Source organism: Macaca mulatta, chromosome 13 (assembly GCF_049350105.2).
Source record: "Macaca mulatta isolate MMU2019108-1 chromosome 13, T2T-MMU8v2.0, whole genome shotgun sequence".
In the NCBI taxonomy this organism is placed as follows: domain Eukaryota; kingdom Metazoa; phylum Chordata; class Mammalia; order Primates; family Cercopithecidae; genus Macaca; species Macaca mulatta.
Window position 1 is genome coordinate 100,842,651 of NC_133418.1, and position 15,627 is coordinate 100,858,277.

General features: G+C 44.8%; 2 protein-coding genes and 1 long non-coding RNA gene across 11 annotated transcripts in view; all 3 read right to left on the reverse strand.

Moving 5' to 3' along the window:
• The window catches only part of FAM228A (family with sequence similarity 228 member A), a 42,651-nt gene extending 40,447 nt beyond the window's left edge, over positions 1-2,204 (reverse strand). For 4 of the 9 annotated variants that reach the window (XM_028831936.2, XM_077960085.1, XM_001099611.5 and 1 more), the window contains exons 1-2: positions 1,699-1,827; positions 1,306-1,409 (exon numbers count right to left, since the gene is read on the reverse strand). In XM_028831936.2, coding sequence (XP_028687769.2) covers positions 1,306-1,398 — 93 coding nt within the window. In that variant the 5' untranslated portion in view covers positions 1,399-1,409; positions 1,699-1,827. Of the gene's footprint in view, positions 1-1,305; positions 1,410-1,535; positions 1,666-1,698; positions 1,836-2,096 lie in introns of those variants that run through there. The other 5 variants (XM_077960083.1, XM_077960082.1, XM_077960084.1 and 2 more) reach the window with 3 other exon arrangements.
• A 334-nt stretch (positions 2,205-2,538) lies between these two features.
• LOC144333897 (uncharacterized) lies at positions 2,539-5,162 on the reverse strand. The gene is made up of 2 exons (XR_013403030.1): positions 4,975-5,162; positions 2,539-4,125 (listed from the first exon to the last, which is right to left on the reverse strand). It is a non-coding gene; the product is annotated as an uncharacterized LOC144333897 (long non-coding RNA).
• A 2,009-nt stretch (positions 5,163-7,171) lies between these two features.
• Positions 7,172-15,627, reverse strand: part of FAM228B (family with sequence similarity 228 member B) — a 112,042-nt gene continuing 103,586 nt past the window's right edge. The window contains 5 exon segments of the mRNA XM_077960087.1: positions 7,172-7,449; positions 9,118-9,174; positions 12,422-12,444; positions 12,446-12,569; positions 15,109-15,216. Coding sequence (XP_077816213.1) covers positions 7,413-7,449; positions 9,118-9,174; positions 12,422-12,444; positions 12,446-12,569; positions 15,109-15,216 — 349 coding nt within the window. The 3' untranslated portion in view covers positions 7,172-7,412.

Here is a 15,627-nt window from a genome sequence, read left to right on the forward strand (position 1 = left end):
CCTTATAGGACTAAGTGTGAACAAATGAAAAGGCAATAAAAATCCAGTATCTGGAAGAGATAAACTATTACATTAAAAATTATTGATGAAAAATGATAAAGGTTCTTAGAACTGTTATTCAATTTGATTCTTCTTTCTGTTCTGCCACACTGAATGCATCACAACAAACTAAACCCCAAACTCAAACACCAAATCTGTGAATAAGAGAAATCTCAAAAAGGAAAGTTGTTTTTACCCATATATTTAATAGCTTCACATGAGATCTAAAATGACATTCAAACAGCTACCCAGGTCTTCTCTAAAATAAAGCTCTTTGTAATATGAAGAGGATCTTGCTTTAAAGCCTTCTCAGACTTATTTTAAGATGACAGGCCAGGCAGGGAGGCTCACGTCTGTAATCCTAGTGCTTCGAAGGCCCAGGCAGGAGGATTACTTGAGTTCAGAAGTTTGAGGTTACAGTGAGCTATGATTGGGCCACTGCACCCCAGCCTGGGCTACAGAGCAAGAACCTGTCTCTAAAATATTTTTTTAATTAAAAAGAAGATGGTAACTGAAAAAGTATGTAAAACAATTAAACATGTATCCTGACACTACAATATAAATTTAGAATCAATCTATTTATTTATTTGGAGAAGCAGAAACACGTTGACAAGCATCTTGGCAAGTCACCTTCTTAAAGAACATCCTAGTAAGACTGTTAGCAAATGTTATGTACACTCTTGAGTCAGATTGCCAAATAATCTTTTTCTGTTTAAAGAAATTAAACAGTTTCTGTCTTTGATGGCTCTTCTTTGTGATTTTGTCAGGAAATATAAGGAAAAGGTCATGATTTGCAACAGCACTTCTGAAATCCACGGCTTTCTGTGCGCGCGCACACAGAAAAATTAAGCGTCTCACTACTCCGACTGCCACCAGGGCAAAAGGGGAAATTTCCAAGAGTTTTTCACGGCGAGGCAAATCATAGGATGATACAAAACAATGAAACTTTATGAGAAAATCATTACCAGATCCTAAAGCAGAACTGACTGGCAAGCCCAGACCTGGCTTCTCCTGCCGGGGAGCTGGGGTTGCTGCCTTCATCCACCCGCCTGCCCCCGTCGGTGCACCAGTCCCCAGGCTGGCGACTGGAAACACTCTTGGCCACAATCTCGGCCAAATCTGAGCCCGGAACACTCCCCTTCAACGCCTGCTTTAAACCAGGCACTGTCCCAATCCTGAGAACAGAAGCGAGATTAAGATAAACAATTCCCAGACTCGAGGGGTCCCACCGCCAAAATGACGTCTCAAAACGCCACGTTCTCTCACCTCCATTAAAGAAACGGACTCGGGCTCCGGCCATTCTCTTAACTTTTCTGGCCTGAAATGTTGATCGTAAATCCAAGTTTTGGTGGCAGCCATGGACAGAATCCCTGAGGGAAGAAAAGGTAAACTGAGGCTGGGGACAACGGTTACCGTTGAGAGCTGGGCCTGTGGGCTGAGGGAGTGTTCGAATCCCGCTTGGCCCCTTTCTAGCTGGGCCCAGTCACCCAACAAACCGGGATCCTCGGCGCCCTGGGCGCTTCAACAGGCCCGGCTACCCGCTCCCGTGTCGTCCTTGGGCCGAAGCGGGCCCTTCCGCCGGGCCGCGCCGCCCTGGCCCTGCCACCGCCCTCCCTGGGCTCTGAGACCCCCAGGCCCGCAGGCCTCCCCGGGCCCCACCTCAGGCCAGCCCCGGGGGTGGTCGCAGGCCCCGCGGCTCCGTGCCGGTGGGGCTCCCCCGCGGCCGCGTCCTGGAACTGCAACGGAGAAACGAGCCCGCGAGCCCCCGCGTCGGGGCGCATGCGCCACGCCAGCCCCGGAGTTTTGCCCCGACGCCAGCTGGAAGGGGACGCCGACGTCCCGGGAAAGGGAAGGGCGCCATTTGATTTCACAGCAAACGGAAACGCAGTGATGCAGCCCAGCGCCTGGCCCTCGCCCTCCCTCCACGGCTGTCTCGGGGGCGCCCTTCCCTCGCGGCCCCGGCGGGCACGCGGGCCTTCGACCGCCTAGGCCCCCGCCGCCCTTTTGGACTTTTATCGAGGCCTGTACATTAATACGAAAGAGAATTTGCCATTTACCTGTAAGATTGAGGGCGGCAGCGTAAGAGGAATGGTTTTAAGTAACGCGTCCGGCTTCTCACTCCCACTGAAGGGTGAAGGTGCCACAGGTGGGCCTGGTTTGGATTCTGATGTGAAGAAACCGACTTCAAAACACTTGGGCCAATCAGGAAAATACCAAAACTCTGACTACATATTTAATGATATCTAGGAATTATTGTTAATAGTTTAAGGTATGGTACATTATCACAACCAAGATTTGACATAGCTACATCAAGATACAGGATATTAACAAGGATTACTGTTTTCAGCCAATGTTTCTTCAAGTATTTTTTTTAGTCCTGCCTGTGTCTCTCGTCCTGGGATTCTGATGACATGAATATTATTATAGCCCCCACAGCCCTTAAGCCTCTGTTCTTTCCTCCACCCCCAGTCTATTTTCTCATTTTTTCAGATTTGGTAATTTTTATTGTTCTATCTTCCAGCTCACTGATTCTTTCCTCCATCTTCTCCATTCTACTGTTGAGCTTACCTGCTGAGCTTTTTATTTTGGCTATTGTAATTTTCAGGTCTACAATTTTCATTTGGTTCTTTATATCTCCTGTTTGCTCAGGATTTTTATTTTTTCATTTGCTTCAAGTGTATTCATATTTGCTCATTGAAGCATTTTTCTCATAGCAACTTTAAAAGTCTTTTTGGGCTTATTCTAACACCTTTGTCATCTCAGTGTTGGTTTCTATTGATTGTCTTTTTCATTCAACGAAAGATCTTCCTGGTTCTTGGTATGATTATTTTTTATTGAAGTCTGAACATTTTCAGTTTATATTATGAGACTCTGGATTTTAAACTTTGTTTTAGCTGGCTTTCTCCAACACCAATCGAATAGGGTTAATGAGGTTACCTCATTACTGCCAGGTGGAGATAGGAATCCAGGTGCCCCAGCTAGCATTCATTGATACTTGAGGGGCCAAAGTTCCTCGTTTACTGCTGTGTAGACCATGATTTAGAGATTCTAGTCAGGCTAACTGAGGGACCATTCAGCAAATTAGTTCCTTATATGGTATAATCTTCTCAAGAAAAGTAGCTGAATCTATCTCATCTTTACATCTTTCTCATAACATGGGACCATCTATGACTGACCCAAATAGCAGGCAAACAGAAAATTCCTGTTGAGTAGACATACGCAGAAAAGTATAATACACTGATGGCTTAAACTACATTAAGTATAAGCAAAAGGTGATTCAAAATCGGATTTTTAATTTCTTCCTAGCTTCTTCCTTACTTCATTTGAAAATAAAAGTTTCCCTGATTTACTGAATCAAATTATATCAATCTCATATGATTTAAAAGCTTACCTAAGCATTTATCTCTTTACTTGATGTTCCCTGGCAATGTCACCTTTTTTACATGGTGGAAATAACTGTTAAGGATTTGAAACATTCTCCTTTCAATAGGTAGTGCTTCACTGAGTCTTCACCTAGGCTCTTGCTGCAGGCTCTGTGTCTCTCTCTACATACCACAACTAAGTTAATCTAATAGTATTAAAATCTTTTGTCACTGTTTCTCCTACTAACTTTAAGACAGAGGGCCTACGTTGGCTCATCCTTATATCCCCAGAACCGGGCAGAGCACCTGGGAAAAACAGGCACTTAGATACTTACTAAGTGAATGATGAATAAATAAATGAATGAGACATAATCCCGACATCTACACAAAATGAAATTTCAATGTCAACATATTAAAAAAACATTTAAGAGACTGAAGACTTGTCTACCAGGAGAGCATCAAAGCTTTTGAAGCTTTGCAGTTGGCCTCTGGTTGCCATTTTGGCATGGCTAGTGTTTTTAGTCAGTTATAACTGTAACAGAGAAAAGCATTCCTATCCAAAGAGTCTCTTTAAATCAAAAAGTCTAGGCCAGTCATGGTGGCTCATGCATGTAATCCCAGCCCTTTGGGAGGCCAAGGTAGGAGGATTGCTTGAGACCAGGTGTTCAAGACCAGCCTGGGCAACACAATAGGACTTTGTCTCTACAGAATGTTTAAAAATTAGCTGGGCATGGTGGCGGGCACCTGTAGTGCCAGCTACTCAGAAAGCTGAGGCGGGAGGATTGCTTGAGTCTGGGAGGTTGAGGCTGAGGTGAGCCGTGCCTGTATCACTCCACTCCAGCTGGGAGAACAAGACCTTGTCTCAGAAAACAAAAGTCCCAATGTTTGTGAGGTGTACATGTTAATCTTAACCATAAGAACAAACTTGCACCTAGATTTTTATTTTAAAAGTGTGAAATAGATTTAGGCTGCCTTTTATAAAGAAAACTTAAGAGAATTTCTAAACTTACTCACTTGAACAGAGGAATGGCTATGGAGAAGGCATTAATGACTGATTCATGGAACAGAATTGATTTACCGAAACTTTTCTCCTATATAAAGTCAAGGTGAAGTAACAATATCCCTTTAATGCTGGTGTGATTTCTAGAAGTCTGTTTTGACTGATGAGGTAATATAAAAGGGAAAAAATGCCAAAAACTATAGAGTATTATAAAATCCTTCAGGGTCTCCCCATAAATTCCAAACCCTTTAGCATGACGTGTAAGATTCCTGTCTGCCTTTTCGGGCTCAGCTTTCTTCAGTGATTCCTGGCCTCCTTGCTCCACGTGGTGGATTAGAAATGCCTGCGTGGTCCCATCTCTGGCAAATCCCTGATTCCACTCAGAGGTAGACTTTTGTTTGTTTGCTTTTGAGACGGAGTCTCTTGCTCTACTGCCCAGGCTGGAGTGCAGTGGCGCAATCTTGGCTCACTGCAACCTCCCCCTCCTGGGTTCAAGCGATTCTCCCGCCTCAGCTTTTCTGAGCAGCTGGGATTACAGGTGCCCCCCCTACCATGCCCAGCTAATTTTTGTACTTTTAGTAGAGATGGGGTTTCGCCATTTTGGTCAGGCTGGTCTTGAACTTCTAACCTCAGGTGATCCACCCGCCTCGGCCTCCCGAAGTGCTGGGATTACAGGCGTGAGCCACTTCACCTGGCTCGATGGAGCACCTTCCTGTTCTTCTCTGTGACTAATTGGTCAAGGAGTACACACCTGACCCAAGTCTAGGATCAGATTCTCCTGGCTTTCTTCTAGGATTACAGACTTCTAACCAAAACAGAGACTTGGAAAGGTGTGTGAGTCACGTTCATGACAACAGCCTAGAAGGGTCTGAGATGACTGCTGCTCAGGGGCCAGTGCTATCAAGGTTCCTGCCCTTCCTGTGGAATTCAGTTTTTTCTCAGGGTTCTGTAAGATGCTTTGGCACTCTTCCAACGAATTCTTTTTTTTTCTTTTTCTTTTTCTTTTTAATCCCAGCCACTAGACCACCAGGGACCAATGGATTCCATTTGTGCTTATGTTAGCTCTGGTTAGCTTGTTACTTACAACACAAATGATCTCAAATAATACAGAAATAGTACAATGCTTCAGAGGAAATGTGAGGTATTTGGAATTGGTATTCATGTCAAAGTGCAGGGAAAGGAAAGGTGTCTTCTCTTCACCATATGGAATGAGCAACTATATTTGTGATACTATACCTGGGATTTGCTTCAAAGTCATCCAGTTAGAGTTGAGAAGTAGGTATGCATATACACAAGCAAGACTGGCCATGAGGTAATCAGTGTTGAAGCTGGATGTCAGATACATAAGGATTCATTATACAATTATCACTATTTTTTCTATACTTCTCTGAAATTGTTGATAGTATAAAGTTTTTAAAAATCTAGTTTTCAGCCAGGTGTAGTGGCTCACGCTTGTAATCCCAGCACTTTGGGAGGCTGAGGCAGGTAGATCGCCTGAGCCTAGGAGTTCAAGATCAGCCTGGGCAACATGGTGAAACCTCTTCTCTACAAAAAATAAGCCAAGCATGATGGTCTGCACCTGTAGTCCCAGCTACTCGGGAGGCTGAAGCGCTGAGAATTGCTTGAGCCTGGGAGGTCCAGGCTGCAGTGAGCCATGATCATGCCACTGCACCCCAGCCTGGGCAACAGAACGAGACCCTGTTTCAAAAAGAAAGAAAGAAAGAAAATCTAGTTTCACTTAGAACCATATGTTGTTTGGGGGTGAGACATTGGGAGACTAGATAACTGTCATGGTAGAATAAAGAGGATGAGGAATATGGAATGAGAGAAAAATGGATAATTTAAAGCAAGACGATATGAAACTCAGATGCCAGAATGTGAAAGGCATTAAAATATAGGGCCACCATTTTTAATACATCTTATTCCATCTGTGACCCTCAAGTTCATAAATTGATCCTGTAGGTTGCTGAATTGCAACTCCAGTTGGATTAACATTGCTGCCAGTCTTTTATACAAAATCTAGGGCATTGACTAGGAAAGAGGGGGATCTTGGAATTATATGTATGTGGGGAACAGACAAAACTGAAGAAATCAGACTCCCCCAAGTCTTTTAAAAAGGTTACTATGGTGTCCCTTTGCCTACGGAAAACAGAATTCCACTCCTATGCTCTGTGTCCTACTGTGTCTTCCTGTGACAAAGATTCAAATTCAACAAAAGCCAGAAGGCGATGTTTAGAATCAGCAAGCAAGTAATTATACCCTACATTAATTTTTTTTTTTTTTTTGAGATGCAGTCTTACCCTGTCACCCAAGCTGGAGTGCAGTGGCGCAATCTCGGCTCACGACAGCCTCCATCTCCAGGGTTCAAGCAATTCTCATGCCTCAGCCTCCCACGTAGCTGGGATTACAGGTGTGTGCCATCACACCTGGCAAATTTTCGTATTTTTAGTGGAGACAGGGTTTTGCCATGTTGGCCAGGTTGGTCTTGAACTCCTGACCTCAAGTCAGGTGTTCGGATGGAGGCCGAGGCGGGTGGATCACTTGAGCCCAGGAATTCAAGATCAGCCTGGGCAACATGCCTCAGCCTCCCCAAAGTACTGGGATTATGGGTGTGAGTCACCTCACCTCGCCAACCCCAAATGAATTTTAAAATTTTCTAATGTTGAAAAAACCTCAGGAGGATATGTGGCTGTGGCCATGAAGGGTGCGTGACCAAAGGGAGCATACCTTAATTTAGGAACAAACCACATAAACAAAGATAGACACTTAGTAAGGGAGCTGTAATTATTTTTATTGGTTCATTCAGCAATATTAACTTCGGGGGAAAATACATGGTATTGCCATTTCTTAATTATCACAGACACTGAACTCAAAAATTAAAGGAAGTTTGTGGCAGATGCTTTTTTCTAGAGACAGGACAATTCTTGAGTGCCTTCCTTGGCCTTCACCCTGATTCCTGCGAGCAGATGACTTCCTCTGAAGCAGCCTGATTTTGCGTATCCTTTCACCAATCAAGGATCAGAGTGTGTGCTCCTTGGTTGCTGAAACCTTTTGAAGGTGACAAAACGGAAGAGTTGAGTGTGGTATGGGGATGAGGGGCTTGCAAGAGCAGAAAGTGTTCCCCAGCTAAGCTGGGCTGATCCCCCAGAAGCCTGTCCTGCTAGAGCCCAGTGACTCATCTCTCAGGCAGGGTCTCCACCTGGGCCTCCTGCCTCAGCCTTTCCTCACGCTGTCTGGAGTCAGAAGCACTGAGATTCAGGGATGTGGTCACATAGATGGGCAGATCACTGATGTGTGACGTGATTTGAGGGAACTCCGGTGGTCTCAACTTTCAGATGTCAACATGTTTGGAGTACTAATTTACACTTGGATTATTGTGATTCAGAAAATACTAGGTTCCTTTCTTTCCTTTTCTCTTCAAACCTCTAAAAAATCTCTATTCTATGCCTATCAGCTGATGATCTCACTTCACTGAGAAAATGAGTAAATAGAAGGAAACAATACTCTTTTGCAAAATCCACTGAGCTAGTTTGACCTACGTCCATGTACTCGGCCTTCCGTCTTCATACAATGGATAGAGTGTCCTGTCCACCTGAGTCCGGGGTGCTACCTCCTCACCTGTGGACGGACTCTGCCCTTCTATTCTGCCGCCTGTCTCTCCAGCATCATCAAATCTCCCTCTCTATGGGAGCATTCCCATCAGGAAACATACATGTTATCATATCAATATCGCTGATGAAAACATTCCCTTGCCTCACCTTCTCCAGCCACTTTATAACAAAACCCCACAAAAGCATTGCTTATTCTGTCTCCACATCCTCACCCCAATTCTCTCCTGAACCCACTCTAATCAGCTTTCATTTCAGCTGCTCCACTTAACCTCTCTGATGAAAATCAGCAGTTACGCCTATATCTCCCAGTCCTCATTTTACCTCCCTCTCAGCAGCATTGCCACGTGGCTGAGCGTGCCCTCTTTTCTGAAACTCTTTCTCTACTGGCCTCTGCAGCAGCACACACTTCTGCTTTGCTTCCTTTCATACCAGCCTCTCACTCCACGCATGTTCCTTCACCAGCTCTGCCTCCTTGCCCCAACCTCTAAATCTTGGTATTCCGCAGGACTAGCCCTCGGCCCTCTTCTCTTTGACACTCGCCCCCAGGTGATTGCATGATTTCACGTAGCATCTATATGAAGATGACTCTCAAAAACCTATCTCCACCCCCAGTCTCCCCTGAACTCCAGACCTGTACCTCCACCTGCCTACTGTATATCTCCTCCTGGGTGTAGGATGGGCATCTACAAAGATACTGAATTGGATCTAATTTTAGTCTCGGCATCTCTTGAGGTGATAGAGCCTATGTTCCTAAGTGAAGAATGAAGTAGTGGCAGTTCCATCAGATACTCAGAGCCAGATACAGTCCTAAGCAAACAGCTGGAAAAGAAATCCGGCAAGAAATTCCGAGCAATAGGAATTTTCTCTGAAGATTACTTGGAAGTGCCCCATGACAAAAACCATAGCTTCGAACCCCTGCCAAGCCCAGAGAATGCCTTACACTAAAATAGATCGTCATAAAATTAATAGGTAAGAACTTTCCTGCCCACCCATTACTTCTCTTTCCTCCCTACCACTGTGGACTCTGCAGACATCAGAAATCACAGTGGCAAGAAAGAGGGGTAAGGAATAGGACAGTAAGAAGGGAAAGAGAGAAGACATCTACCTCCCTCTTCTTTCTTGCAGCTCTGGCTTCAGCAGCCCCAAACGGGGGGAGGGAGACCTTAAATGAAGATTGAAGCATTGGTCATTATGTTATACGAGACTGGCCATGTTAGTTACTGAATAGACTGTCTTCATAACCAGAGGCTTTTTACTGTCTGAGAATGCCCAGGGCAGGGGAAGAACCAACCCCAACAGAACAGGTTTAAATGGACAGTGAGGGGAAGAGTTCAGTTGCTCTAAAATCACACCCTACAAATCCTCCTTCGGTATTGTAACGATTGCAATGGAATCAGCCCCAAACACGATTATGCCTCACTTCTGTACTTCTCTCCCTGCAAACCTGCTTTCCCCCTAGACCTTCCTAAGGGGTCAGTGACTACGACGACAATCCACCCAGGCCCCTCTGCACTGATTTCTCGCTTTCACCCACTTCCACACCGACAAACAAGCTCTGCCAGCTCCTCTCCACCCACATTGGAGCCTGGAGTCCTCACTGCCTGACGGCCCTGCCTCGGCTCCAGCATCCGCAGTTGTTCATGCAGCAGCCATGCTCTTCTTTGTACAATGCTGACTAGATATTATTTCCCCTGCTCCAAACCTCCGCACAGCTTCCCCTCACACTTTGAATTTTATTCTAACTCCCTGTCCCGGCCTGTAACCCCCACCTGCCTGGCTCCTGCCTCTGCTCCAGCCTCACCTCCCGCCCTCTCTCAGCACTCACTGTCTTCAGCCTCCCCACTTTTTCTTGCTGTTTCCTGAACACACCAGCTTCACTCCCATCTCAGGCTTTTGCCTGGGCCCATCCATCTGCGCAACACTCTTCCCCCAGATCTCTCCACGCCTCACTCCCTGGGTTCCTCAGGCTGCTGCACAAACGTCATCTCAGAGGAGAAGCCTCCTCAGACTTCTCCACCTAAAACAGTCCTCTTCGTTCATCCCCCACCCTCCCACCCCACCCCTCTACCTGCTTTGTTTTCCTTATTACTAACTCACGTGATGTTATGTGTTTATTTGGTTGACTATTGTCTATTTCCCCACCAAAATGTAAGCTCCAGGAAACAGGAGCCGTCTCTGTTTTGTTTCCCACTGTGTCTCCAGCCCCTCAAACACTGCCTGGCTCAGAGTTGGCGCTTGTTAAAATTTTGAGGAAGCAAGCAAGCACATGAGAGGATACCAAAACATGGCAGTAAAAGGAGCTTAAACACACAAAAGAAAAGGTTAGTAAATTTTCATGAATGAGTAAAAGAGTAGCGCCCCTGTCCTTTAGGGATAGGAGTGGGGAAATGGAGAGACAGTCAGAAAGGAAGATGGCAAGATTGAAGGATACTCAGAAGACAAGCCATTCACGTGGGGAGGAAGGCCATGACTTCTCGAATACACTCCTAAGAAGCTGACTCTGGACAGGAGAACTGGAGGGAGAAGCTCTACCTAGACCCAGAAATGGTAGGTTGGGCTAGCTCAGTCAAATGGCCACCAAGTTTAACTATCATTCCTTTAGGATGAGAAATCTGTGCTCTATAAACACCTATAGATAGATAGATAGATAGATAGATAGATAGATAGATAGATAGATAGATAGATAATATAAATATAGATATTTATATATATGTAAATATATATGTAAATATATATCTATCTCTATATATATCTATATATAGATAGTTTTTTGTTTTTGAGATGGGAGTTTTGCTCTTGTTGCCTGAGCTGGAGTGCAATGGCATGATCTCAGCTCACCGCAATCTCCACCTCCTGGGTTCAACCGATTCTCCTACCTCAACCTCCTGAGTAGCTGGGATTACAGGCGCCCTCCACCACGCCCGGCTAACTTTGTATTTTTAGTAGAGACAGGGTTTCTTGATATTGGTCAGGCTGGTCTCGAGCTCCCAACCTCAGGTGATCTGCCCACCTCGGCCTCCCAAAGTGCTGGGATTGCAGGTGTGAGCCACCGCACAAGGCCCAACACCTAGTATTTCTATAAACTTTACATTTTAAATGTTGGGGCTTTTTTCTTCATTTATTGCACATTCTGGGAGAGGAAGGAGTCATGCACCAGGGTATAAAATTGTGCTCTTCCATGGTCATTCACACAGAATCAAGAATCCAGGTTCTAAATGTCTTTAAGTTCAAAACTGAGATCAGGGTCAGAAGAGGTTGACAGCTGCTGCTAGGGGCTGGGGGCTGCAGGGACAACGGCAGACGACAGGCATGGAGCTGACCGTGGAGGGCCCCCATCTGGGACCTGAAGATCCTTCTTGGAGATCACATAGGGGACTAATAGCAGAGCCTCAGAGCAGACAGGGGCTGGCACTAGGAGTTGGAGGGACGATCACATCTGCACAGAGGACCTGAAAAGGCATTGTCCTTTTATCTGTATCCCAGAATCCTGTGTAGGCCTCTCTGTAACGACAGGGCCAGGGTTGCTCCCTGGCCTTGAGTTGGCCTCATGAGGAGTCCAGTATGAGCCCTGCAAGCTTGTCAACTGGAGATATCGGCGCCAGCTCTTCTTTATGCCCCCCTGCTTGAGACACTAGGCAATTCCTCTCAATAATTCATGATTCTTCTTCTCAACTCTTCAAATGCAAGAAATTCCCATTCTTTTAGGAAACTCTGGATCTCCTGGTTACTCCAGGTTTTAATTAACTGGTCTGGTTCCTCAGTTTCATTTTCCTCCTTTACTTCCAAGCATTTCTAGTAATTTCAGTCTGAAGTCTCACTTTCTCCCTTATTCATGAGTTTTCTCCCGGAATCCTTTTCACCAGTCACAGGGCCTACTCCAGGGTCCACAGAGAACAAGCCCTCGCTCAGCCCTAATGCAATCCAGGAGTCACGAGGTGCCGAGTGAGAAAGCACGGGTGCTCCTCTCTGCCGCCGGCAATCTCTCAATATGGGGGCTTTCACTTCCCGAATTTTACTACTTTAATTTAGTATTGGTCCTTTTGAAAATTTTCTACCTATCCTGACTGCCTTAAGGTTAACAAAATGTGGGCCCTGGCTTGGCTATGCTAAGTGGTAGACGGTAGAGACAGGGTAGAGATGGCAGAACGAGAGAGGGGCTAGGGAAATCCTGGACAGCGTGGCCCACCCACCAGGGGCACCCTCATCGTGTGGCTCCACCAGGGAGCAGGTGGCTCTCTCCATTCCCTCTGAATAAAGGACACCTGCCCCTCAGCTGCTTCTAACCTATTCCCCACTGCCTCCTCTCTTCCTGGAAGCCTGCCATACAAAGAAAGTTCCCAGGTGCTCAGATTCTGGTATCAGCGGTTGCCGCCTTATGTATGATGAAATGGGACAGCCCCAGTTCTTACCCATTCTGGTCTTCCTCCCGTTCTGCCTCCTTCCTGGCTGAGGCTCAAGGAAGAAAAATACCCTTCAGAGTTGGCCTCTTTGGCACTTGGATTCTTTCCGTCTCGATAACACAGCGGTTCTCTTTCTAGAAAGGATGACCCTTTGTTTCTGCACGGAGGAACCAGAAAGGAAGGGATTCTCTTAACTCTCAACTCAACTGTAGCACTTAATATTTTTATTTAAATTTGAAGGTGATGAGTTCTATGTGAATGTATGTATTTTTGTGAAAATAAATGTATTTACATGTTTTTTGTGTGAAAATAAATCCAAATAAATAGTATTGCCTTGCTCTAGTCACCGTTTCATCTGTAATCTCTGTGCTGCTTCATCAGACAGCTTTGGGTCCTTTGGCGGGAAGGATCCCTCACAGAGCTGTCCAGTTTGCCCTCCCTGAGAAGGTCTAACTCTGCCAAAGACAAATGTGCCTTCTCCACCCCTGCTGCCAGAACTGGGATGCTTCCCTTTTCATGGAAGAGAATCCAGTCTTCCTCCGCCTTCTAGAGTGAGCCTAGACTTAAGCCTCTAGTCTAAAATATAGGACCCCACTACTCCAGCAACACAATATCCTCCTTCACATGTGGGTCTCGCTCTGCTAGAAGATGTATTTGAGAACAAAATCTCTCCTTTTATATCATTTATCAAAGTTAAATAGAATTAAGATGCCATTTATCCTGAAGTCTTACCCAAACAGGTCTATTTGAGACTCTGGCAATTAGGGATCGCAGAGGAACTTACTCTTTTGGACCCTAATATGCAAGAGTGATTCTCAATTCTATCTTTTCAATCAATCATTGTATCTTTTAAGGCCTTCAGCTACCAAGCAAATAGGGCTTAGTTTGGACACTTCCTTTTTCCCCTCAATTGTGGCTCCTATTCAAAAGGCAACCCAGCAAATGGTTAAACCACACCTCAAGGACAGTAAGCCCATGTTGGCCAGCGCCCTCCCCAGCTGTCATCTGTTTCTACTTTACATCACTAAGGTCCTCGGGAGACAATCAGTCATTCTCTCTGCTGGTCATACCAGCATCTCTAAAAGCCCTCCAGCTTCTGCCACACTGTATTTATTCAACAAATTCTGAGCCTGTTCAGGAAAAGAAACCACTGCAGCTTACTTTGGGCACTTTTTAGGAACAGAGAATTGTAAGCTCATCTCCTAGAAAGTCACATAAGCTCACTTTTCTTCCACCTTGCTAGTTTTTTTTTTTTATTGTTATCAACAATTTTAATAAGGTATAATTTATATGACATTAAATTCACCCATTTTAAGTGTACAAGTCAATGGTTTTTAGTATAGTTACAGAGTTTTGCAACACCACTACAATCTTATTTTAGAACATTTTCATCAACCCCAAGGCTCCATGCTCATTAAGTCACTCTCCACTCCTATCCCCAGACCTAAGCAACTACTATCTGCCTTCTGTCTTTACAGATTTGCCTTTTCTGAACATTTTGTATTTAAAAACATACTATATGTAGCCTTTTGTTATTGGCTTCCTTCACTGAGTACAATGGTTTTGAAGTTTGTCTATGTTGCAGCATGTATCACTATTCCATTGTATGGATATACCACATCTTCTTTATCCATTCATCAGCTGATAGACATTTGGGTTGTTTCCACTTTTTTGGCTGTTGTGAATAATGCTGCCATGAACACCCACGTCCTAGCCTCTATGTGGATATATGTTTCATTACTCCTGAGTAGAAACCTAGGAGCAGAATTGCTGGGTCACATAATAATTTAATGTTTAACATCTTGAGAAACTGCCAAGCTGCCTTCCAAAGTTGCTGCACCATTTTACATTCCCTCCAGCAATATCTGAGGGACAGCATGACTTTTAACCAGATAGTTACAAGTTACATAAGTATGCAGAGAAATCTCTTAATTCTACAACTGTTAGCTGAGATGATTCCTCACATTATATACATAGTATTTGATAGTATGTACCACTTCTCTGATTATAACTTCTATCACTCTGGGTAAGATATTGTAACAGCTACTACCCACCCAAACCAGTCCCAGACTCCATTTACACTACTCCAATTCAATTTTAAATCTCCTAATCTTTTAGCTTTAGTACAAGTTGTTAATTTTTTTTCCATTTCTGTGTTTGTTATTTCTGTATTAGTGACTTGTTTTTGTTGTTGTTGTTTTTTGTTTGTTTTTGAGACAGTCTTGCTCTGTCGCCCAAGCTGGAGTGCAGTGGCACAATCTTGGCTCACTGCAACTTCTGCCTCCCGGGTTCAAACAATTCTCCTGCCTCAGCCTCCCAAGTAGCTGGGATTATAGGTGCCCACCACCACGCCTGGCTAATTTTTGTATTTTTAGTAGAGACAGGGTTTCACCATGTTGGCCAGGCTGGTCTCAAACTCCTAACCTCAGGTGATCCACCTGCCTCGGCCTCCCAAATTGCTGGGATTACAGGCATGAGCCACTGCACCCAGCCTACTTGCTCTTTAAGACCAGAAAAGCCTGGGAAGTGTTGCCACCTCACCAGACACAGTGGTGGGAGATGCCCGGTGTCCTCCCACAATGGAGCCTGGTGTGTGCCTCAGCACTGTCTCAGCAACATGACAGGATGGCAGGGGATGACAGCACAGTCTAGCATCTTAGCAAAAGAAAAGCAAAGCTATGGAAGAACAGACTTACTTGTAAATAACTGTTTTTTCTTCTTCCTGGGATTCCAAAAGATAAGGAGCTCTTGCCAAGGGTTTCAAATCAAAACTAGAGTCGTTAAAATTCACTTTCACTTTTAACCTTTAACAAGATAACAAGTGTGAGAAGGTTTTTTTGTTCTTTTTCAATATTGTTTTTTGAGACACGGTCCAGCCTCAACCTCCTGGGCTCAAGGGATCCCTCCCACTTCAGCCACCCTCCAAAGTAGCTGGAACTACAGGCATGCACCACCACGCCAAGGGATTTTTTATTTTTTGTAGAGATGGGGTCTCAACATGTTCCCCAGGCTCGTCTCAAACTCCTGGCCTCACGCGATCTTCCTGCCTCGGCCTCCCAAAGTGCTGAGATTATAGGCATGAGCCTCCATGCCTGGCGGTATGAGAATGTTCTGAAAACAATATTAGCTTACATTTATGTAGTAAGTATTATTATACACTGACTACTAAATATAGAAACAAAAACATCATTACTCCAAACTGGTATACATTCTTG